Source organism: Cynocephalus volans, chromosome 9 (genome assembly GCF_027409185.1).
Source record: "Cynocephalus volans isolate mCynVol1 chromosome 9, mCynVol1.pri, whole genome shotgun sequence".
Classification (NCBI taxonomy): Eukaryota; Metazoa; Chordata; class Mammalia; order Dermoptera; family Cynocephalidae; genus Cynocephalus; species Cynocephalus volans.
Window position 1 is genome coordinate 66,624,011 of NC_084468.1, and position 25,438 is coordinate 66,649,448.

The 25,438-nt window shown below is 35.9% G+C and overlaps 1 protein-coding gene across 1 annotated transcript in view; it reads left to right on the forward strand.

Annotated features, from left to right (window-relative positions):
- Positions 1-24,646, forward strand: part of MRPL1 (mitochondrial ribosomal protein L1) — a 71,586-nt gene extending 46,940 nt beyond the window's left edge. Inside the window, exons 7-9 of the mRNA XM_063108424.1 lie at positions 4,998-5,104; positions 23,494-23,575; positions 24,365-24,646. Of these exons, the coding sequence (XP_062964494.1) occupies positions 4,998-5,104; positions 23,494-23,575; positions 24,365-24,492 (317 nt within the window). The 3' untranslated portion in view covers positions 24,493-24,646. The remainder of the gene's footprint in view (positions 1-4,997; positions 5,105-23,493; positions 23,576-24,364) is intronic.
- Positions 24,647-25,438: the final 792 nt, after the last annotated feature.

Genomic DNA, 25,438 nt, shown 5'->3' on the forward strand with positions numbered 1-25,438 from the left:
AAGAACAAACATTGGGGAAAAGATTCCCTCTTCAATAAATGGTGCTGGGAAAATTGGACATCCATATGTAGAAGGATGAAAATAGACTTGTACCTCTTGCCATATACCAAATTCAACTCAAAATGGATTAAACATTTAAGTATAAGACCTGAAACCACAAACCGCTAAAAGAAAACACAGGGGAAGCACTCCAGGAAGTAGAATGAGGCAAAGACTTTATGGATAAGACCACAAAAACACAAGCAATAGAAGAAAAACTAAGCAAATGGGATTATATCAAACTAAAGAGCTTCTGCACAGCAAAGGAAACAACAGCACGGAAAAGACACCCTACAGAATGGGAGAAAATATTTGCAAACTACACATGTGACAAAGGATTAATATCCAGAATATATAAGGAACTCTAACAACTTCATGGTCAAAAACCAAAAAAACAACAAATAATCCAATTAAAAAATGGGTAATGGAGCTGAATAGGCATTTCTCAAAGAAAGACATACAAATGGCCAGCAGGTACATGAAAAAATGCTCAGCATCGCTAATCATCAGGGAAATGCAAATCTAATCCACTTTGAGATATCACCTCACTCCACTTAGATTGGTCATTATTAAAAAGACAGAATAACAAATGCTGGTGAGGATGTGGAGAAAGGGGAACTCTTTTACAGTGTTTTGGTGAGACTGTAAAATAGTACAGCCATTATGGAAAACAGTATGGGGGTTTTTCAAATAACTACAGATAGAATTACCATATGATCCAGCAATCCCTCTGCTGGGAGAAAGAAAGAGAAAGGAGAAAGAAGAGAAAGAGAAAAGACAGAAAGAAGAGAAGGAAAGAGAGAAAGAAAAGAAAGACCACAGTAATATGTTGAACTCTCAGAAGGAGAGAATAAATCAATGGTTACTAGCAGTGGGAAAGGAGGAGAAAGAGGGAGTTTAAAGAAAAATTGGGTAAGGGGCACAGACGATAATTATAATTTGTAATAATGAATATGCCAATAATAATGATTTCATTATCACATTATGGTACACAAATAATGATAGTCAATATTGTACTCCCAAAATATGTATAATCAATTATGCTTCAATAAAAAATAAATAAAAAATTTTAGAAAAATGAAAAAAAAGGTCTATTCATGAGCACAAAAAATCAAATAAAATATTTAGGAATAAATTTAACAGAAGTTGTGTAAGACTTATTCATAGAAAACTGCTAAATGTTCCTGAAACTTTAAGGAATACCTAAATAAATGGAGAAATATACCATAGCTATGGATTTTAAGGCATAATATTGTTAAAATGAAATTCTTCCCAAATTTTTCTGTAGATTTAATGTAATCCTAATAAAGCTCACAGAAAGCTTTTTTTTTTAAAAAAAAGAAATTGATAAGCTTATTCTAATATTTAAATGGAAATATATAGGACCTAGAGTAGAAAAGCTGATTTTAAAAAGGGAGAACAAAGTTGGAGGACTTGCACTACCTTACTTAAGATTTTTCTATAGAGCTACAGTAACTGAGACAGTGAGACAGTGATATGATGTTAAGGATAGATGAATATGGATCAAACATTGAGAGTTCAGAAATGTACCTAAACCTATACGGTCAAAATATTTTTGACAAAGGTGCCAAGACTATATGGAGAAAGAATAGTTTTTTCAATAAATGGTGCTGAAATATCTGTATATCCCTTTCCTCACACCAAAGACAAAATTTAAGTCTAAGTGAATCACAGACCTAAATGTGTGGGCTAAAGCCAGGAAATTCTGGAAGAAAATTTTCTGAGAAAAATCTTTATAGCGTTGGCTTAGACAGATTTCTTAGGACACAAAAAGCATGAGGCATAGAATAACAAATTGCTAAAATGGACTTTATCAGAATTAACAACTTTTGCTCATGGGAAGATGCCACTAAGAAAATGAAAAGATCATGTCATCCACAGATTGGGAGGAAATATTTGCCACATATATATCTGACATAGGACTTGTATCCAGAATATATAAAGAACTCTTATAATTCAATAAGATTATCAACCTAAATTTTTAAAAAGGGGGCAAGAGAATTGAACAGATACTTTGCAAAAGAGGATATACAATTGGCCATTAAGCACATGAAATGATGCAAAACATCTTGGTCATTAAGGAAATACTAATTAATATCAACATGATTTGGTTAAAAGAGTAAGAAAAAGATATAAATAAATATAATAAAAGGAAGGAGGTTTTATTTGTGTTTGAGGATGGAACTGGCTTAAAAACTCAAATCTGCATCATCATCCCCAATCAGTTTTTCTAATTTCTTATTTCTAACTATATATGAATATATTTTTTAAGTATTCCCTCAGCACCTTCGCTTCAGTGTGTTTTCATGAAGAACTATTTCTCTTTCCTTCTTAAGTCCTATTTCCTACTTTATTACCATTACATCACTGTGCTATCAGACTCAAAATTATGAAGTCATTTATTTGTTCATTCTTCCAGCAAACATTTGTCTAACTACTCCTTACTAATTACCTGCCTGCATCTAGGTGGAGATATCAAGTAGATGGTTGGAAATCATGAGAGAGGTTGTAGCTGGAGATATACATTTAGCATGCATCACTGGATAAATGGTATTTAAAGCCATATGCCTGGATGCAATCACCTGTGGAGGTGTGCATGGATGGAACAAAAGAGGTCAGTGCCTGAGCTCTGAGGTAGTTCAGCCTTTGGAAGTCAGCTAAGTGAGGGTGGATCAGCTAGTAAAAATGAAATGGGACAGCCAATGAGAATAGTGTTTCTGAGGACAAGTTAAGATATTGTAGGAAGAGGAAAGTGATACTCTGAACTGTTGCTGACAGGTTAAATCAGAGGAACACTGAGAAATGACTATTGGATTTGCCAGTGTGAAGGTCACTGGTGACCTTGACAAGATTATTTTCAGTGGAGTAATGGGAATGATAACCTGATTGAAGTAGGTATGAGGGAAGATGGAAGGAGAGGAAGTAGAAACAGAAAGGATAGGCAGCTCTTTTTGAGAACTTATGCTCTTAGGAGAAGTGTTAGATAGTATCTGGAAAGCAATGTGAAGTCATAGGAGGCTTGTTTGTTTTGTTTTATTTCAAGATGGGAGATTTTACAGCAAGTTTAGAAGCTAGTGAAGATTATCTAGGAAAACAGAAAATTGACAATGTAGAGGAGAGGAGAGAGGAGCATTGTCCCTTTATAGGTGAGAAATGGGATTCAGTGCACAAACGAAGAAGGATGGCCTTTGGTAGGAGCGTAGACTGTAGTGACAGTAGGAAGCCAGTGTTGTGGGTATAGATTCAGGTCAGCCACCAAATCTTGAGCTTTTACTATGCACAAGTCACTGTTCTTCTAAAAATGTAACTTTTTAAAAATATATCTAAGAAGTTTAGAGATATAGATGGTTTAACCAGGTGTCTTTGTTAGCATCTTACTGTTTATTATTATGCTGTCTGTCGTACTGTTTAGTATTCAGTTACATCAGAATGTGATACTGAAAAAAACAGTATTTTTCAGTAATAGTTCCATCTGCATGTCCCTTATCTCCCAATTAGAGTGTAAGCTCCTTGCAGGTAATTGCTTTCATTTGCAAGTAAAGTGCTCCTGAGTCATACTGAACAATTTCTGAGATAATCCTTAGAAGTAATGTACGTTGGGGGTATGTTGTGCACTCTATATAATGAGATCTTCATATTGACTCATCAGAGGAAAACTTGCTGGAGGCACAGTGGGAGTGTTGTCTCTTTAGTGGCACGTTCTTCATTGTATATCTTACCCTTCAAATAATTCACATTTTCTATGAACAGAATTAAAAGTTTTCAAGTTAAGTTATGGTAAAGTGGATTATTAAAAATACACATTTTGTGTATTAGAGTTAAAATAATGGCTAAATCTTAGGAGGGTATAGTTTATCTTTGGATTTTCCTGTATGTTCCTTTGAAAATTCTTAATGTTTATCCTGACTCCATTTTTCTCCTTACTGTATTTTGTTGCCTCTTTTTTTTCCCTAATAGAGGACAAAGTGACATTAGAACCCAATAAATTAAGTTTCAGTTCTTAACTCTTCTCATGCCAGTTCTATAACCATTTGTGCAGTAATGAGCTGCTTCCAGACTTTCATTCACTGTGATATTGTTTCCACTGCTAAATCTTGCTGCTTTCTAGTTCCTTCACTTCTTTGTAGTAAGGCGGGTCAGGTAAATTCTGCACAAAGGTAGGCAAGAAGTTCTTAAAAGATTTCAAGACTCCACTGTTAGCTTTTGTCATAGATTATTATATAGATGTTAATTTTTCATCTATGTTTTTAAAGTATGGTAAGTATCATTATTGCATGTACTTATTCATTAGTTATCTGTAAGGTGAAACAATATTACTACAGACTTAGTGGCTTAAAAACAACTCATTTATTTCTTACCATTTCTTTGTGTCATGACTGTATGTCCAGCTCAGCTGGGTCCTCTGCTTAAGGGTCTCACAAAGCTCCAGTCAAAGTATTTGTCAGGGTTGTGGTTTCATCTGAGACTTGACTGGGGATGGATCTACTTCCAGACTAACAACGTTGTTGGCAGAATTCAGTTCCTTTCAGGCTGCGGAACTGAGGGCTTCAGTTTCTTGCTGGCTTTTAACCTGAGCCTGCTCTCAACCTTTTGCCCTGTAGTCCTCTCCATATGGCAGCTCACAACACTGCAGCTTGCTTCTTTAAGTCAGGATGGAAGAGAGTCCTCTCCAAGACAGGTATTATAGTTGTATGTGAGATAATCATGTACACACAATCATTATGTCTCTTGGTGAGAAGCAAGTTGCAGGTGTCATTCACACTCAGTGAGAGATCACACAGGAGCATGAACACCAGGAAACAGGGATCATAGGACTCACCCTAAAGTCTGTCTGCCACTACCTTTTTGCTGTATCTTCCCATGGGATACATGTTCAGTACTTTTTGCAACTTGTTTAGATGTAGTGATAATTTTGGATTTTTTATTTTTCTAACCAGATTCCATTGGCCGTGACATCCCCAAAATGCTTGAATTATTTAAAACTGGACATGAAATTAAGGTAGATGAAGAAAGGGAGAACTTTCTTGCGACCAAAATAGCAACAGTAAGTTACAGTGGAAATGATCAAATACCCTCTTTTCCTTTTTGTTCAAGTAATTCATTAATAACTTATAATATTATAATATACCAGTCATTTGAACTTGTTCTTGGTGCTAGCATTAGGAATGGCACTAGACACACATGTCGATAATTTTTTTTTATCCTATAGATTGTACTCATAAATTTTAATGGTACTTGAGAATTCCTTCCTTCTATTGTTATGTGCTACTCACTGACATTTACTTGTACATTGCCTTATTTATCTATTCTATATATGTATTTTTTATTCTTTAATATTTTAAGCTTCTTGAGAGTAGGGTCTAGATCTTGTATATCCCTATAGAATACTGCATAGTTCTGAGCACACAGTAGGTATTTAATACTGCTTTAGTAGAATTGAGTAATTTGCTTTATTTTAATGAATTGTGTCTAACTATCTGGGTGTTTTAAAAATTGTTTGCCTACTTCTAGAAGATGCTAGAAATCAGTTTCCAAAGTCATTTTTAGGATACTAATATAGATATGTCATATTTATAGCACTGTGTTTTTAAATATACTTGTATAGGCATTAGAAGCATAAGAGTTATTCACAAATATGTTCTTTATACTAAAGAATCTCTGAAGTGCCTGTTTAAGATATGTAATTTTTTCCCTGTTCAATTACTATAGGAATGATAGTAATATTGATAGCAAAATTTAAATAGTGTCTACCCACTGTCAGGTGCTATTCTAAACAATTTTCCTGTAATTTGTCTTTTAATCCTTAACCCCATGAGAGGTAAAATTATCATCCCATTTTATAGATGGGATGAAGCCCAGAGAGGTTAAATAACTTTCCCAAGGTCTCACAGCTAGTACGAGGCAAAATAGGTATTGGCAGTCTCCTCACGAACCCAGGCTCTTGACCTCTACACCATCTTGCCTTATGGCTGGAATTATTTGAATAGTTGTTATTCTTTGTCCTCCCATCTTACTCTTAAGAAGTATTCTGTGTCATAGCCAATGGCTAGTAGTCCAAGCTAATTGAGCTGTGCCCACTGTAGATCATCAGAAATATAGAAAAAGCACTCAGCTTGTTTTATGGTAGGAAAACTTGCTTCAGAAAGGAAGCAAAGTAGGTTTAATCCAGTCAGAGATTGAGAAAGCCCTGCTTGCCATCATTACCATCAAAGCTGAGCTCCAATTTATTTGGCACTGAGCTCTGCTAAAATCTGATGTTGGAATTTCCTTGTTCCCCAAAGACTCTTGGCAGTTTTCTTGTTTCTTAGGGTTGACAACAATATAATCTAAACAACAAACAAAAAACCACATACAAATTTTAAAAGACTATTCTGGAGCTGCAGAGAATTGAGTTTGAATACCTGTTCTGCTGCTTAAGGGGTGGCAGACATTAAGCAAGTTTATTAATGATATTGTGTATCAGATTTCCTCATCTATAAAATGTGTATAGTAATATCTACTTCACAATGTGGTGAAAAGGTTAAAAGATTAGATAAAATTTTATCATGGTGGTATCTATTGTTGTTGTTATTGTTTGGTTGTCCGTTTGGGACTACAATATCCTAGCTGGATTTAAGCTGCCTTTTCTTAAGTCATGTTTTCAGTATATTCAATAGTTAATAGTTTATATAGATCTTGACTCAGATTATAAGAAATTATGGCATCTCATTCATTTTTTTCAACAAATACTTCAGTGATTAAGACATGGGATCTAGATCAGACTGCTTGGGTCTTTTGGAGACATAATGCTTTTTCTTAATGAAAAAAATCAATCTGTGTGTTTAAAGAAAATCTTTTTTGCATGTGTCAATTGAGAGATTTCCTTTTATTTTATTTATATCGTGTATTATGCTCATTGTTCTAAACAATTTTTATTTATTTATTTATCTAATCATACATACAGGTGGGTGCAATGTTGATTTTCAATAATTGTGTACAATGTGTGGTGGTTAGATCAGTATAGTTAGCTTATTCATCATTACAGTATGCAATCATCCTTTCTGTCCATTGACCAATTCCTCATTAGCCCCCCTCCTCCACCTCCCCTTTTCTACCTCTAGTTTTCTAAAAGTTCAGTGTATTACTGTGATTGTTGTTTGTTTCTTTCTTTCTGTTTCTCTTTATTGTTCACTTGTTTATTTATGGATTCAGCTCCCAGTTATGAGTGAGAAAATGCGTTATTTCTCTTTCTGTACCTGTGTTGTTTCACTTAGAATAATTTTCTCCTGGCTCATACACATTGCTGCAAATGGTAGAATTTCATTCTATTTTATGTCTGAGTATCATACCACAGTTTCCTTATCCAGTCATCCATCAATGGACATTTTGGTTGGTTCCATCTTATGGCCTAGCTATTGTAAATAAAGCTGCAGTAAACATGGGAGTGAAGACATCCCTTCAATCTGATGTTTTCCAGTCCTCTGGATATATCCCCACTAGTCGGATTGCTGGATCATATGGAAGTTCTATCTGTAGCTGTTTAAGGAACCTGCATACAGTTCTCCATAATGGCTGTACTAATTTACAGTCCCACTAAAAGTGCAGGAGTGTTCCTCTTTTTCTACATTCTCACCAGCATTTGTAATTCTCTGTCTTTTTTGTAATAGCCAGTCTGATTGGGGTGAGGTGATATCTCAGAGTGGTTTTGATTTGCATTTCCCTGATGATTAATGATGTTGAGCATTTTTTCATATACCTGTTGGCCATTTGTATTTCTCCCTTTGAGAAATGTCTATTCTGCTCCTTTGCCCATTTTTTAATTGGATTATTTGTTTTTTTCTGCTGTAAAGTTGTTTGAGCTCTTTGTATATTCTGGGTATTAATTCCTTGTTGCTTGTGTAGTTTGCAAATATTTTCTCCCAAATTCAACAGTCCTTCATGATAAAGACTCTTAACAAATTAGGTATAGACGGAAGGGATCTCAATATAATAAAAGCTGTATACAATAAACCTACCGCCGATATCATCCTGAATGGGGAAAAGCTGAAAGCTTTCCCCTTAAGATCAGGAACAAGACAAGAATGCCACTTCCTCCAGTCCTGTTTAACATAGTATTGGAAGTACTTGCCAGAGCAATTAGACAAGAGAAAGAAATAAAGGGCATCCAAATAGGCAAAGAGGAAATCAAATTGTCCCTCTCCTCAGATGACATGATTCTATATAGAGAGAACCCAAGAGCTCTATCAAAAAACTCTTAGTGCTGATAAATGAATTCAGTAAGGTTGCAGGATACAAAATCAACATGCAAAAATCAGTAGCGTTTTTATACTCCAACAACAAACTAGAAGAAAAAAAGATCAAGAAAGCAAGCCCATTTACAGTAGACACCAAATAAAATAAAATAAAATAAAATACCTAGGAATAAATCTAACCAAAGAGGTGAAAGATCTTTACATTGAGAACTACAATTCACTTCTGAAAGAAAGTAAAGAAGATGTTAAAAGATGGAAAGACATTCTTTGTTCGTGGATTGGTAGAATCAATGCAGTAAAAATGTCCATAATACCCAAAGCCATCTACAAATTCACTGCGATTCCCCTCAAAATACCAATGACATTCTTCACAGAAATAGAAAAAACAATCCTAACATTCATATGGAACATCAAAAGATCCCAAATAGCCAAAGCAATCCTGAGCAAAAAAAAGTAAAGCAAGAGGCATTACACTTCCTGACTTCAAACCCTATTACAAATCTATAGTAACAAAACCACGGTACTGGCATAAAAAAAGACACGTGGACCAACAGAACAGAATAGAGAACGCATAAATCAACGCACATGTTTAGAGCCACTGATCTTTGACAAAGGCACCAAGAACATATATTGGGGAAAAGACTGCCTCTTCAATAAATTGTGCTGGGAAAACTGGATGTCCATTTGTAGAAGAATGAAACTTCATCCATACCTCTCACCATATACCAAAGTCAACTCAAAATGGATTAGAGACTTAAATATAAGGCCTGAACCTTTAAAACTCATAGAAGAAAACATAGGGGAAACGCTCTGGGATTTAGGACTGGGCAATGACTTTATGAATAACACCCTAAAAGCACAGGCAACAAAAGGAAAAATAAACAAATGGGATTATATCAAACTAAAAAGCTTCTGCACAGCAAAAGAAACAATAGAGTGAAAAGACATCCTAGAGAATAAAGAAAATCTTTTTGAATACTTCTTAAGTAATACAGTATAGTAGGAGATTAAGAGAGTGAGTTTTAGATTCATACAGTCTTGATTCAAATCCTAGTTCCAGATTAGAAAGAACTGTGCCACCTTGTTCTCTGAGCCTGAGGTTTTCCCCATTCCCCATTTTCCCCGTATATAAAATGATGGTAATAATGATACATACTTCCTAGGCTTGGAAGGAGTAGATGAGATAATAACATAATAACTATTTAGCAGATTACTTCTTCTGGGTAAGATGGAGTAATGGGGACCTGATTCACCCTCCCACCTAAAACATTCAGCATTACCTTGACACCAAAACCAGACAAAGAAAACTGCAGTACAATATCATTCATGAATGTAGATGTAAAAATTCTAAACTAAATTTTAGCAAATAGAACCTGGTAATATATTAAAAAGGAGAACATATCATGACTAAGTAGGCTTTATTTTAGGAATTCAAGTTAGTTTAACAATCAATAATCGATCAATATACTTCACCATATTATCAAAAGCCATATGATCATCTCAGTAGATACAGAAAAAGTATTTGACAGGATCTAGTATTCATTCCTGATTAAAAAGTCTCAGCAAAGTAGGTATAGATGTCAGTGTCCTTACCCTGATAAAGGATATCTAAGAAAAAAACAACAGCTAAAATCATACTTGGTGCTGAATGCTGCTTTCCTCCTATTGTCAAGAACAAGGCAAGGATATCCACACTCACCACTTCTATTCAACATTGATCTGATTCTAGGCAGTGCAATCAAGCAAGAAACAGTGATAGAAAGGAAGAAGTAAAAGGGTTATGGTTCATGACATGATCATTACATCATCTAACTAGTAGAAAAAAGGAGTTAAGTAAGGTTGAAGATATAAACTCAATATACAAAAATCCGCTGTATTTCTCTATAATAAAATATATGAAAAATTTTGTAATATAAATTTTATAATAAAAAATATGAATTACTTAAGGATAAATCTGACAAAAGAGGTGAAAAATCCATACACTGAAAACTTCAGAACATAGTTGAGAGTGATTAAAGATCTATATAAATGGTAGATGTGCCTTGTTCATGGATCAGTAGACTTAATATTGTTAAAATGTTAGTTTTTCCCTAGGTAATCTGTTGACTCATTGCATTCTCAAAGTCACAGTCAACTTTATTGTAGAAATTGACCAGGTGATTCTAAAATTCATATGGAAATGGAAAGGATCTAGAAGAGCCAAAACAACTTTGAAAAAGAAGAATAAAGTTGGAGTTCTACCTGATTTCAAGATCCACACAGCTACAGTAATTAAGACAATGTGATATTGATGTCAAAAGAGGTAAAACAATCAATGGAATAGAATAGAGAGTCCAAAAAAAGACAGAACATGTAGACAGCTGATTTTCAACAAGGTGCAAAGGCATTTTTAGTGGAGAAATGATAGTCTTTTCAACAAATGGTACCAGAACAATTGGATATTTATATGCAATGAAATTTTGACACACACTTCAAACCATATATAATAATTAGCTCAAAATGTATCAAAGACCTAAATGTAAAGCCTAAAATTATAAAACTTCTAGAAGAAAAAGTTGTTAGGCAATTATTTCTTATATATGACACCAAAAGCATGATCCATAAAAGAAATTGATAAATTGCCCCTCATAAAAATTAGAAGCATCTGCTCTTTAAAATACACTATTAAGATGAAAAGACAAATCACAAGCTGAGAAAATATATTTGCAAATCATATATCTGATAAATCCAGAATACATAATGAACTCTCCAAACTCAATAATAAAACAACTGACTAAATTTGAACAGTTCACAAATCATATAAGAAAACACTAAAGCCCCTTTCCTTGCAATTGTTTTCTTGTGGAAACTTCTAGTAATAGTTTTACTTTTGTGCTTCCAGAAATGTTAAGGCACAAACATAAACACCCTTACAAATAATTTATGTGTAAGTTGTTATGTCACATACACTGTTCTGTAACTTTATTTTCTATGGATGAAAACATAGCATGATGTCTTCAAAGATTTAGCAAAGAGATCTGCCATGGCCTCCAACTGTTTCGAATCCCCAATTCCAGTCGCTTCCAGGCTGGAGCTGCTGAGCACACAGAGCAGGAGCTGAAAAAAAGTCACAGCTCTGCCTTTCAGATGAAGTTGCTTGGAGGCAGCAGGGGAGAAGAGGGCCTTGGTGGCCTCCAGGCCAGCAATACCAATAATAGGGTTCCCATGGACCCACATAGGTCCAAGGAGCCACAACAACTGAAAGAAAGGAGCCATTCAGAGACCGGTGAGTCATCGCAAGGGACTGGAGCATGGCCCATCCCACGGGAAGTGTTTGGAACACAGGCGGTGGGGGAGACGGGTCCACCAGGGGAACACTGGGGCACAGCAAGGACAGCTGATCTGCCCCCAAAGAGCGTAGGACCACTCAGTGGAGACTGGTCAGGAATATAGAATTGCATGGGGTACAGTTTGATGAAAAGACTCAGGCCCAGACCAGTGTTTCTACACAACCCAGGTGCACTGGATTTCACTAGAACTGGAAGTACTTATAAAGGCAACCATTAAAACCTGAGCTGCATAAAAAGCCTTTCCCAGAGAATCAGCAGCAAAGCAGCAATTTAGCTCAACCACAGAGTTCAAGTGCTGGTCCCCACAGGAAGTTCCCCCATTTCAGAAATAAGCAAAGGGCAACAAATTTAGTTCCAGCACAGAGTTTGAGTGGTGGGAACAGCAAATAATCCAACACTGAACTGAAAGAAAAAACAAAGTAACCACAACCAGGGACAGAGTTTCATATTAACTAGTAAAGGTCTCATTTCATCAAAGAACACCTATAACACCTAGAAGGACCGGAAGTCCCCTGGGCTCCCAAACCAGAAAGGGGAGAGGGTCAGGGGCCTCTGCTGTGTCCCCTGACACCTGCAACCAGTCCCGAGAGTAGGGTCTGAGGGCCTTGGCCACACCGCCTTGACAAGTGCAGCCACACCCCTTCGATAAGCGCAACCACCCACTGAGCCGCTGCAGGAGGCACCTTGGGCTCTCCCAAGCTGGGGCGCTGGGGGGACGAGGACCTTTGTTATGCCCCCCCACACGAACAACCAGCCCAGCGATGACCACCCAGCCACCTCAGGAAGCGCTCTGGGCTCTCCTGAGCTGGGGCAGTGGGGGCCTTGGGCCTTGGCCATGCCCCCACCACACCTGCAGCCAGCCCAGCAGTGACCACTGAGCCGCCGCAGGAAGTGCATGAGATCTCCTGAGCTAGGGCAGTGGGGGGCCAAGGGCCTTGGCCACACCCCCCTGACACTCACAGCCAACCCAGTGACAACCACTAAGCTGCAGCAAGGGCCCAGGTTCCCAAGCTGGCTTGATGGGAGGTGAGGGCTTTTGCTACATCCCCCTGACATCTGCACCCAGCCCGGCAATGACCAAGCCACCACTGGAAGCCCCCTGGTCTCCCCTGAGGGAACGTGGGGGGTGTCACAGGCCTAAATCCCGCCCATCCTCCTTCCTCCTTCTTTCATCACATTTCCTTCCCCTTTCCTCTCTCCCTCTCCCAAATGCTCTGCAGCAACATCATAGAACTTGAAAAAATAATATTTATAAAATTAAAAAAAACATAAAATCTCAATTTGAAATGAGGAAGAGTTACAAAAGCTTTACTAAATATTATTGAAATTATGAAGAACAGCTTTTAAAAATACATTATATAGTGCATTTCCATAATAGCCTAGCTTTGACATTGTTATTGTAAATAATAATGACTTGTAAACAATGTTTTTAGCAAATCAAACCTAAGCTTCTTTTCTAAAAGGAAAAAAATGAGGGTAGGATATCTCAGATTTATGTTTATACCAGATCACGCCAAAACCTGATTTAACTCATGTTTCTTTTCTGGGTTTCAAATATATTTAGAGCTTTGACATACTTAATAAAAAGGCAGTGTCCTCAATGTGCTCTATTTTTTTTTTTCTTTTTAAAGTTATAGGTATCACTCTCTTTGCCTGTGTACTAGTGAATTGTTTTATGGCAAGAATATTGTCAACCTAGCCACTGATAAAAGGTGAAGTATATGTAATAAAAATAAACAAGTTTAGGGCAAGGAAATGTAAACATGTTGAAGTCAGAGAGCATTCCTTTTTAGTGAACATGTTAGAACAGGAAAAGTGAATGTGTTGGAGTTTAGTGTAAACAAGATGTGGATAGTATAGGACGTGGAAATTGAAGGCTTATTTTGAAGCAATTAGGTCTATAAGTTGAAACAGTGGCTAGCAAGGAATACTGCTTAAATCAATTAGATACAAACAGTAGCTGAATAAAAGGCTTTTGGCTCACAGCTCACTGCCCCCTCCACTCCTCCTTTTCCCTCATTCCTTCCAGTTAATGATTAACTTCTCTTTTGTTGCATTATTTTTGGCATACTACAGTGTACTGTCATAAATAAGAGAATTATAAGGAGAGGAAAATAAACTGTAGAATGTAAAATAGAGGAGGTAGTTTGGCAATAGATCTTAGATCTCCAAGGGTATGGGGCTAAGGAAGAGGAGAAACTAGTAATTATGAAAACTCCATTATGTGCCAGCACTGTCTTTAATGCTTTATTCTGAGAGATGTATGTTTAATTGGGATGAATTATCCTTGTAGTATTTTAGGTTACGTCCTTTGGATCTATTTTTACCAGTGTTTGTACCAGTATGAATTTAGAATGAAAAATCATTTATTATCATTTCCAGTTTTCTTACCTATAGTGTCATGAGATAACTATAGAAGATAATTTACCCGAAGTTTTGGGAATTGAAAGTGTGACTCTCCCCTTCTATCAGATATAAATAATAGCGTAAGAAAAACCATACCATAGCATCATTAGTATTTCATCTAATATATTAATTAATATAATATATTCATTAATATAATATTTACAGTAAATAATAAAACATCTGTAAGACCCTGTTATGAATTATTTTAGAGTTAAGCATTCCCTGAACAGTTTTATCATAAGTGATGATAAAAGCTGCTTCTCTTTAGGGGCACCTTTCTCTCCCATTATAGATTTTGGTAAAAATATTAACTTGTTAAGATGATGTAAAGCATAACTCATACCACAGCTTGTCTTTGCACAAATTTTCATGTATTTTTAGACAAATAATGTCTTCTAAACAGGGCAAACAATTGCTCTATGGCCTGTTTTCGTACTTCCTGTGAACTTAGAATGGTCTTTTAAAGGGTTTTATATTTAGGAAAAAAAAAAGCAGAAGGAGAAGAATATGCAACAGATCAAATGTGGCCCTCAAAGCCTAAAATATTTACTGTCTGGCCCTTTATGGAAAAAAATTGCCACACCTAAAATATGAATGGATAACACAAGCCTGGGGAGTACCAGATCCAGCTGAAATGGTAATCACATGAGACCTTATTTCTCTCACTGAATGCAGCCATTATAAACCTGGACAGAGTACATGGAACAGCTATTTGAGGACTCTGAAAAATAAAGAGTAGCAGACTGGCAAAAAAAACCAGACTTTGAAGTACCCCCAAACTGGTGGTGAGTTTGCCATTTGTCCCCTTCTGTTGTCACCTACCTTAGTCTCAACATAGCCTGAAAACAGGCAGTGGACATGAGAGTGCAGGCAGAAAGAGCCCCAGGAAAAGCCCTGTAGTTGCAGGGTTGAGAAGTGGAAATCATGTCTCCTTGTGGTGACAGTAGGTGAGAGGAGGACACAGGTATAAAACTTTGAGGGAAGGGAACCTTCTTGATTAGAGGAGCTATGGTCATGAGGGTGGGCCACACCACCTTTGCTTTTTTCTCTTTCTCTGTCCTTTTGCTAGTGGAGGAACAGTTGCAGAAAGTGTCAGAACAGGATAAATAAAGCCCCAGCTTCTGGGCAGACCGTGGAAAAGGAGAGCCTCAGGGAAACAGATAGTACTGGGGAGATCAAGGAGAGGGAGGAACTTGGGAAAGTGACCTCATAACATTGTTTGTGAACTGCTAAAGGTGAAATTAATGGAGATGATAGAGGAAAGAGTCAGAGAACTTGAAGATGGATCATACAAGTTTTCCAGTCTGAAAAACAGAGACACAGAAGACTGAAAAAAATCGAGAGCCTTAGGGTTTTATGGGACAATAACAAAAGATCCAACTTTCTTGTCATTGGAGTCCAAGAAGGAAAGGAGGTAAGGTCACACAAAAAATTACTTAGAGGAATATGGCAAGATTATGGAGAAACTGGAACTCTCATACATTTAGGAATGCAAAATAGTACAGCCACTGTGGAAAACAGTGTGATAGTATTGTGTAAAGCTAACCATACATTTACTGTATGGCCCACCAAATCTGTTTTAGGGTTTTACCACACATAAGTGAAACATTTAAAGTGAAATGAAAACTTATGTTCACACAAACATCTGAATACAAATGTTTATAGTAACTGTATTGATAGTCATCAAGAGCTGGTAAAACCCAGTTGTCCTTCTACATGTGAGCAGATTAAAAAAAAAAGAATTCTGGTACATCTGTACAGTAGAATACTACTCAGAAATAAAAATGGTATGAGCTATTGATAGCCACAACAACTTAAATGAGTCTCAAAAGGTTACATACTGTAACCTAACTGAAAAAAGTCATTTTCAAAAGGTTTCATATTGATAACAAAAGCACAGACAACAGAAAAAGATAGATAAATTGGGCTTCATCACACTTTAAAAGTTTTGTGCATCAAAGGACATTATCAACAGAGTACAAAGGCAATCCACTGAAGAGGAGAAAATATTTGCAAATCACATATGTGTTGAGATTTGTATCTAAAATATATGAGAACTCTTACAACTCGAAGATAAAAAGAAATGACTCAAGTTTAGTGAGCAAAGCATTGGAATACACAGCTCTCCAAAGAAGATATATAAATCTAGTAAATATGTGAAAAGATTCTCAGCATCATTAGCCATCAGGAAAATGCAATTTTAAAATCACAACAAGATACTGCTTCACATCCTTTAGGATGGCTGCTATCAAAAAACAAAACAAAAACAAAGACAGAAAATAAGTGGTGGGGAGATGTGGAGAAATTGGAACTCTTATGCATTACTAGTGGGAATATAAAATGCTGTAGCTGTTGTGGGAAACATTATAGCAGTTCCTTGAAAAATTAAACATGGAACTATATGATCTAGCAATTCCACTTCTAGTTATATACCCAAAAGAATGGAAAGCAGGAACTTGAACAGATATATACATACCCATAATCATAGCAGCATTATTTACAATAGCCAAAAGGTGGAAGCAACCCAAGTGTCCATCAGAGGATGAATGGATAAACAAAATGTGGTATATACACATACAATGGACTATCATCACCTTTAAAAAGGAAGTAAGTTCTGGCACACGCTACAACATGTATGAACCTTCAAGACATTGCTAAGTGAAATAAGCCAGTCACAAAATGACACATATTGTATGATTCCACTTCTGTGAGGAACCTAGGACAATCTAATTCATAGAGACAGAAAGTAGAATGGTGGTTGTCAGGAACTGGGGGAGGTGGTAGTGGAGAGTTATTGTTTAATGGCTTACATACTGTTAATCTATTTGTATGACATCTTCAAAAAGACAAAAGTCTAATGGCATCTCAGTGGTTGCCAGGGGTCGGGAGTGGATGGTGTGTGTGACTGAGAAAGATCATGAGGGAGTTTTTTTGGGTTCTGTGTTCTGTATTCTGTATTGGCGTGGTTTTTACTCAAATGCATGAGTTATGGATGGAACTGTATACCCCCCAACATGGTCAATTTTACTATCTTTCAGTTTTAAAAATATAATTAAATATGTAAACATGCAGCAACATAATTTGCTTGTTAGGAGCCGTGGTGGTGGTCAGGGCGGAGGTTTGGGTCTATCCCCCAGTACCAACAATGAGAATAATCCTTATTTTGCTTTATTTTTTATGAAGTAAAGTATGCCTTATAATTTATAGCTTCTTAAAAGGCTGGTTTTGTGATTTTAACTGTTAAACTAAAACCATTTTTTTTTATTAAGAGGTAATAAATGCACATAATAAAATATTAGGAAAATACTGAACAGCATTGGTAAGAATATAAAAGTCATATAAAACTCCTGTAAACATTGATAATATTTCAGTACTGTTCTCTATGAATGTATTTTTTTGTTCATGTAATTGCTAATATATATTGAGTTTTCCATTCTTTTTCCTTTAATGCTATATCTTGAATGCTTTCCTATGTCTTTAATACTGTTGCAAAGTATTTTAATAGCTGTTTCATAGCCTGTCATGTGGATGCATCATAATTTATCCAACCTTATTCCTTTTACTGGGCATTTAGATTGTTTTTAATATCTCATTATTATACATATGAGTCCTATAAACATAAATCCACATCTCTCAGACACACAGAGTACATTCTGTGTCTATATATAAATGTGTAACTGTTTATTGAAAAGTCTGAATTTAGTGAGGTAAAATCATGAAATAGTTTTTTCTCCATTCTTTGCTTCCTGTGCTCTATATGACTTCTCTTCTCTGTTAGGCACAGGCATTTAGGTAGATCTCATAGTTCCAGTGACTGATTCAATTCAAAACTCTAATCTCATATCTGAAGACTTCCCTTGCCCAATTTGGAGCCAGGTTTTTATGGCTTGTGTGACCTGAAGTGGGAGGGCTCATTACATTTTCTGCCTTTTCCCACTCTAGACCTTACAATGTTCAATTTTAAGATACCCTGTCTCAGTGCTTTTTCTAGGTGTAACTCCTCTGGGGAAGAGGCCCAGGGAGGGGAAGAAGGGAGTCAAGGCAAATGCCTCTACGTACCTGCCTGTATGTGTGGTTCCCCTTTTGGTTGTTGCTACTTGTCTGGCCGTGTCTTATTCGTTTGGTGTCCTTCATATAACACATGTTCAGCTAGCCAATCTCCTCTTCTTACAGGTACCTGCCATTCTCTACACATGAGCCTCTTGGAGCCTTACCTCCTCATTTGGCTTTTCTACTTGGGATGGGTGTTGATTACAGTAGGACCTTTTTGGTAGCCTTAATTGTTGGCATCTTTCTTTTGAATATAGGGTCCTAACTGCCTTTTTTGCTTTCAGATATGGGCCATGGTCATCAGTTCTGAAGAAATGTATTTCAAATGCATATATAAAATTTACTTCAGCTGTTGAAATCATTGCTAAGCATTTTTCCTACGGTTATTTTAAGTGGCAATATGTTTTAATTCTTAGCCTGACAAAACATATTTTTTGGCTTCATCTGCGTAGTGGATGCATAGTAAGAAACTAAAAGTCTATCAGCACATAGCAAGTTTTCTTTTAAATAAAACCATACAAAACATAACACAAAAACTTTTCTGCTTTAGCAGGAATTAATAGTTGCTTTTGCCCATTCTCTTCCTCAAATTTCTTTCAGTTTATCTTCTACAGCAGGGGTCAGCAAACTATGGACTGTGGGCCATAGTTTGGCTCTCCCCCTGTTTTTAGAAATAAAGTTTTGTTGGAACACAGCTGTACACATTCATTTATGTATTGTCTGTGGCTGCTTTTGTGCTACAACAGCAGAGTTAAGTCGTTGTGACACAGACCATTTAGCCCACCAAGCCTAAAATATTTACTGTCTCACCATTTACAAAGAAAGAATACCAACTCCTATTTTATACACTTCCTCTCTGTCTTTCTAAAACATAGATCAGGTATAACATTATCTCCTTAGAAATATTAAATAGCTTCTCGCTACTGAAGGATATATCCTAAAATCTTTACATTTAAATCCCTTTGTAATCTAGTCTCAAATCACTATCTCAGGTTCAAATTATTTCCTACTGTTTTCAGTACTATAAAGTGAAGACCAGAGTTACAAATTGGTAGTTTTGAATTTAGCCCCTAGACTTATTTTGTTGGGTGCAAATAGTGGTTTTGTTTTGTTTTGTCGTATTGAATCAGCATTTAAAAAATGTACAGTATCACATAGAAATCCAGATTTCTAGCTGTTCTAGAAAAATCAGTTCTAATGACCACTGCCCCACAGCCCTTATTGTAACAGTTTGTGAGCTGTGAGTAGCTACTGACTCCTCCACTCAGAATGGTTGCTCTCCACCTCTGCACAGTCTGTACTTACACATGGTATATGCATATACACTTAGACCCAGTCCTCTTCAGTCATGTGGGTGCATGCCCTGCTTTGATGACTGCAGGCATTTGAATTTGAAACCCTGGGCCTATAATGAGCTACCTCATGGTCACCGGGTTCACTTTGTTCTCACCTTACCTCATGCAGGTCCCTGTGCCTAGGAGATCCCTTTTGTCCTTTAGAACTCTTCATCCTTTAAGATCCAGCTTAAAGTTTTCTTTGTGAAACCTTCCCTGTCAAAGCCAGTCACTTCTTCCTCTGTGCTCTTATAGCACTTGATTCATAGTTAGAGTGACACCTGTCGTGTTGTATTTTAGTGACTAGATTGTAAGCTCCTGAGGGCAAGATTTGTATCTTACTCATCTTTCCATTCCTAGTTCCCAGACTTTTGCTTGACTGAGTAGGAGCTATGTAAATGTCACTAAATTGTATGGTGTTAACATCTAAAAATTAGGAAGGTAGTAAAGGGTTCATTAGGCAGAGGGGAAAATTCATACTTTTCTCTCTTAAATGCATGTGGTGGGGGTTGGGTTTTTTGTTTGTTTTTTTAGTGTCTCAGTTTCCTTTTTTCTCCCCTTAATTCACAATAAATTAATATGTGTTTTTCATACAACTTATACTTCATTTTTCATAAGTATCACCAACACTTAATAGCTGAGTCCAGGGTCACAAGCTAGTAAGTGGTGGAAGTGGAGTTCACATCCACATTCGTCTGTGTTAGGAGCTTATGCACATAGCTATGGGGCCACCCCTTACTATGTTTGTGCCCATGGATAAGTTACAAAGTTTTCTGTTTCTAATTGTAAATGAGGGATAATAATAGTACCTACCTCATAGGATTCTCAGGAGAAGTGAATACCTATATAGATGCTCAGAACAGAGCTTGGCCCAAAGTAAGTATTCAATAAATATAGCTGCACAATCAATTATTATTAATATTACTACTACTATACTTTGTTTAATGTTGTGTAGGAGACACACAAATTGTCTTCCTTTTTTTGGTATAGATCGTTAGGAGTCATGGAGGTTAAGAGTATTGGCCCATCTGTCTATCAGGCCACACTTTATATAATCTTAGAATATTTCATTTTTTGAGATTTTCGAGGTTCGATGATTTAACAAATGCTTATCCAAAGTAACGGTTCTCTCTGCAGTTTCTGGTTAGAGGTGAACAGTCATCTAGAGACTATCAGAACATATTTTATAGTGACAGAAGCTGGCCACTTTGGAAAGAACATGTGATTATTTTAAAAATCATGTATATACATACTTTCCTTCTTATTTATTATTTTTTTAGTTCTGTCCTCTGTAAAATGTAAAAATCCCTTTTTCACACCGTAATCCTTAGTCCTCAAAATATTTTAACAGACTTACCTCTGTACTGGCAGTTTTCAAAGTGTGGACTAGCAATCCCTTTTAACTGAGATGCTTTCCTCAGGAGTCTTTCTTCTCTTTCTTGTCTTTTTAATCAGAGAATCCATGAAGAGCCTGAAAGCATAGACCAAATTTTTTTATGTGCTTGTGTGCATTTTTCTGGAGAGAGGTTGGATGATCTAGAAAAGTTTAAGAATCACTACCTTGAATATGCTCATGATTGAGTTTTGCCCTGAAATGAAATTTAACATATTCATCTCAAAGGGACAAAAATGGTGAAGAACCGTTGATTTTTAGTTTTCTTATAGTGGTAAGAAAGTTACTGAAGGTAAAGGTTAGGAAAGGGGAAAATCTGAGAGTTAAAGCAAAGCAGTAGAGACATAGAGTTCACCTGTCTTCACTGAGCTACTACCCTGACACCTTTGGTACAAGTCTTCCATCTGGTCTGCTTAGGAAATGATTTCTGACATAATAAGGGATGTTAAGCAGAAAGTGGGATTCAGTAAAGCAGTCTATACTACAGAATGAGGACTGTTTTGCACTGCAGTGCATAATCACTTTGGCTAAATATAGATATTTAGCTAAATATGGATTAAATATAGATATTGTGGCTATTGTATTTTCAGATATATATGCATGTATCCAAATACGGTGCTTAGCATAGTTCGATATCCTCTTCAAGGTCAACCCCATCCCTATTTTTTTTTCCTGTTATGCCAATGCTCTGCTATTGAGAATCTAACAAAAAATATCTTCTCCTCAAAAAATGGTCATCTCTGCCTTCCTAAGACCATAAAATGTTATGCTTAGGAAAGCACTATTGGAAGTGCAGAGTAACTGAAATGTAGGCAGAGAAGCTTGCAAGTGTTGCTTTTTCTGAGTTATCTCTAGATCATTGTCAGCCCAAATAAATTTCCTATGCAAGCTTTTGATAAAACTGATGCGTGAATACAGTGTTTTTGTAAATAAATACCTACCTTGCCATCAGTAGCTAATTAAATAATCACTGTAATACCCATAAAATATGTAACTTTTTCATAATTTTGTACAATATCTAAAAGAAAAAGTAAAAGTATTATGGCTATAAATATATTTTAAAATTTAGTAGAGGGCACAGTACTAAAGATTAGAGATGCTAAAATTTGGACCAAAGTGTAAACTGTATTGAAAACTTTTTAGTATTTTTTCAAAGCTTAAATTAATAAAAATCATTGAAGGCATCCTAATGATGAAAACTGTAGGAAAAATAATTGTTTGCATTTCTAAAGCATATGTTGTTGTTTTAGCTTACTGTAGGAATGGCAATATAAGGCCACAGAAAGTACAGTTACAAAAATCTAAGCTTAATATATGTAGTAATATAGATCATAACTTTTAAAAAATATGTTAGACATCCGGTTTTTTCTTGTATCTGTTTTTCAAATTTAAGGTAAAGGTCTTTAACACAGAGTAGAGGAACTTATTAGAGCTGTGATGATCACTTCAATTGATAACAGAAAGAAGGACAATTTGAGGTAAAGTGGAAAATTAAAAGAGCAATGAGAGGAACTGAGGACACATGTTGATGCCCTTAGCCTTTTCTTTTTTTAACATAAAATATGTTAGGTGCCTTTTCTGCCAGTGGACTGCTTGCTTCAGTGCAAATTAAAGTCTATAAGGTCTGTGGATAAGTATAAGGTGAAATAAGCATTGCTTTGATTTTTTTTCCTCTCGTAACTCCCACTTATGGATTGACATAAAGTAAGAATTCTTCCAGTAATGTCCAGACTTCCTCATTTAGGGTTTGGTATTGCATTTTTCCCAAGTGGGTATTGAATAAATGTTGTTTGATGATGAGAGAATAATTTTTTTCAGGTACAATTTTCTTGATGCTTTTATGACACATTTCTCACAAGTCTCTCAGAGTCATTGGAAAATAGAAATCTTGTTTGAACTTGAACTCTTTTACTGTGTGATTTATGTCAGTCATGCTATTATAAGTTTTATATGAATTTTTAAAAATTGATTCATTTGGCACAGTGCAAAATCTTTTAAACATTTGAATGTAATATCACTGACTTCAACTGGTATATTTAGGAAGAATAATAAGCACAAGGACTTTTCAAGGGTGTATGTTGAGTTTTGGAATTTTGTGAACAGGACTCACTCAATATATATTTACTTACTGCAGTTTTTGCAAAATGGCAAGATAATTGTTGCTGCCTAGAGTTTTTAAAAAATTACAATGTTAACACAGCATCCTGAAAATGTCTCTGTGTGAGATACGTATTGTCTGAACACTGTAGTCAAATAGTTTTATTTGGGACTCACGAAGGTGTTATTTTCTAAACATTTTCTTAGGTTCCTTTAAAAGTAAATCAACAAGTACCTTCAAGAAAAAATATCACTAATTCCTTGGGGTGAGTGTGGGGAATGGTATATGTATCAGGATATGCTCTGAAGAAATTGCTTGGAAGTCAAAGAATCTCAAGTGGAAAAACTTCAAAATGCTTAGCTATAATATGTTCTATAAGGTAATCAAATCTTGACATGTAAATACACGTAAATATAGCATTCTAAAACAAGAGTAATGGAAGGTTTTTTCTTTCACAGTAGGGTCTCTTAATAGATCACTTGCATTAGTTGAATATCTGAAGAATACTGTCGAGAATAAACACTGTAGTTATCCAAATTATATTATCTATTCACTTTCTTATTATTGATGTTTATATATCATTTTCTTTCAGTTGGATATGTCAAGTGACCAGATAGCTGCCAATTTGCAAGCAGTTATCAATGAAGTTTGCAGGCACAGACCACTGAGTTTGGGTAAGTGGTTTGCTGAGGGTAGACTTCCCTATAGCCCTGTAATACTTTAAAAAATGTAAAATATTAAGAAAACAATCAAGTTAACATGCAAGTGCAATAGCAACAATATTTCCAGGAATTAAATAAGTAAAATTTAATTATCCAAAGGGTTCCTAATTACCTTATTAATGACTCATAGTTGTTTAGAGAGGAGACCTCTTTAAGAGTAATAAAGAATAATTATGTGCCATTCCAAGGTAAATAACACCGCTTGCTCCCTTCACTGTTGACTTTGCAACAAAATAAATTCTTGGTGATTATTTCTCTCTTCTGTAAGAGAGAAATGAATTATTAGTGAGTATGGGTAGTTTCAAGGATAAATACAGGTTGGGTATCTCTTGTCTGAAATGCTTGGGACCAGAAGTCCAAATTTGAAGATTTTGGATTTTTTTGAGTTTTGGAGTACTTGTTGAGCACTCCTATTATGAAAATCCGAAATCTGAAATTCTGCAATAAGCATTTCCTTTGGGCATCACGTTGGTGTTCAAAGAGTTTCAAATTTTGGAGCATTTCAGATTTTGGAGTTTTGGATTAGGGATGCTCAACCTGTATTCTAGAGTGCAGCTACTGTGTCTTCTCAAGAAATGAAACTATTTTCCTTTTCTTATAATTCAAAATATTTCTTCAATAATACAGTACTTTTTAAGTGAAAATATGATGGGTTGTATAAGGTTTCCTGTTGTGTATTTGCATTTGCTCATTAGGTGTCTATGAAATAAAATCAAAGCTGATTCTTGTATTTGTTTCCAGGTCCTTTTGTGGTACGTGCTTTCCTTCGTAGTTCAACAAGTGAAGGTTTGTTACTAAAGATTGATCCATTATTGCCTAAAGAAGTAGAAACTGAAGAATCTAGCAAAGAAGCTGCCCTAAAGTATTAAACTGTGAAATTATTTTCAGTGGATTAAGAAGCAACAGAAAAAATTATAAAGCTGCATAATTTCTACATTCGGTGTCTTGTTATATTTCTTGATCATCACACTGGAAAGTCAGTTTTAACACTGAAAAATCTTACATCAATTTCAAAAATAAGAAAATAAAATTTTCTTTGTGTCTGAACCTACCTTTTAGATCCTGTCACATTTTTTTCCCTTAGAATCCTGATTCTACATTACTGGTAATATAGTAACAATTTCTAACTTAATAACTTTCCCTGGGGAGCTACAACCATCTGAGGGAAGTAACATCCTTAGTTCCCATAAGACAGAGAATGGCAGAGTCAAGAGCTACATCACAAATATGACTGTATTCTAAAGAAAAAATGTGAAAAATGTTTATTCCAAAGAATTCTAAATATCATTTGTGACAGCATGAATATAGAAAATGAGTAAGCCATTAAAATGTGTGAATGGGTAATCTTTTTTTCTCTTAGGAATCAATTTGTAATAAGATACTTGTATTTTTTGTAATAATAATACTTCATTTTTATGGTGCTTTGCAGTATACAAGGCACTGTCTATTATATAGTGTTTTCATATACCTGACCTCATTTGATTCTGAATTCCTCTCTGTAAGAGCGTAATAGGTGTTTGGTTAGTGTGTGTTGAATGAACATCCCCATGACGTAGCTAGAACAACTTCATGGATTCATAGGTGAAGAATTAGGCTAAGAAGTTGTGTCTTTCATCAAGGGCCAGTTTACAGGCTGTGTCCCGCGCTACCGTCTCGCCAGCAAGAACGACGCGGCACACAAAGGATCCTTCTGCAGATCAGCTTTAATGCATCTTGAGAGGGAGAGCATAAGCTTGCCAAAAATGGAGACCCCGAGCGAGGGAACCCGCGCCCTTTATATAGAGACTGCTCCCTCGCCTAGGACGTGTCCCTCTC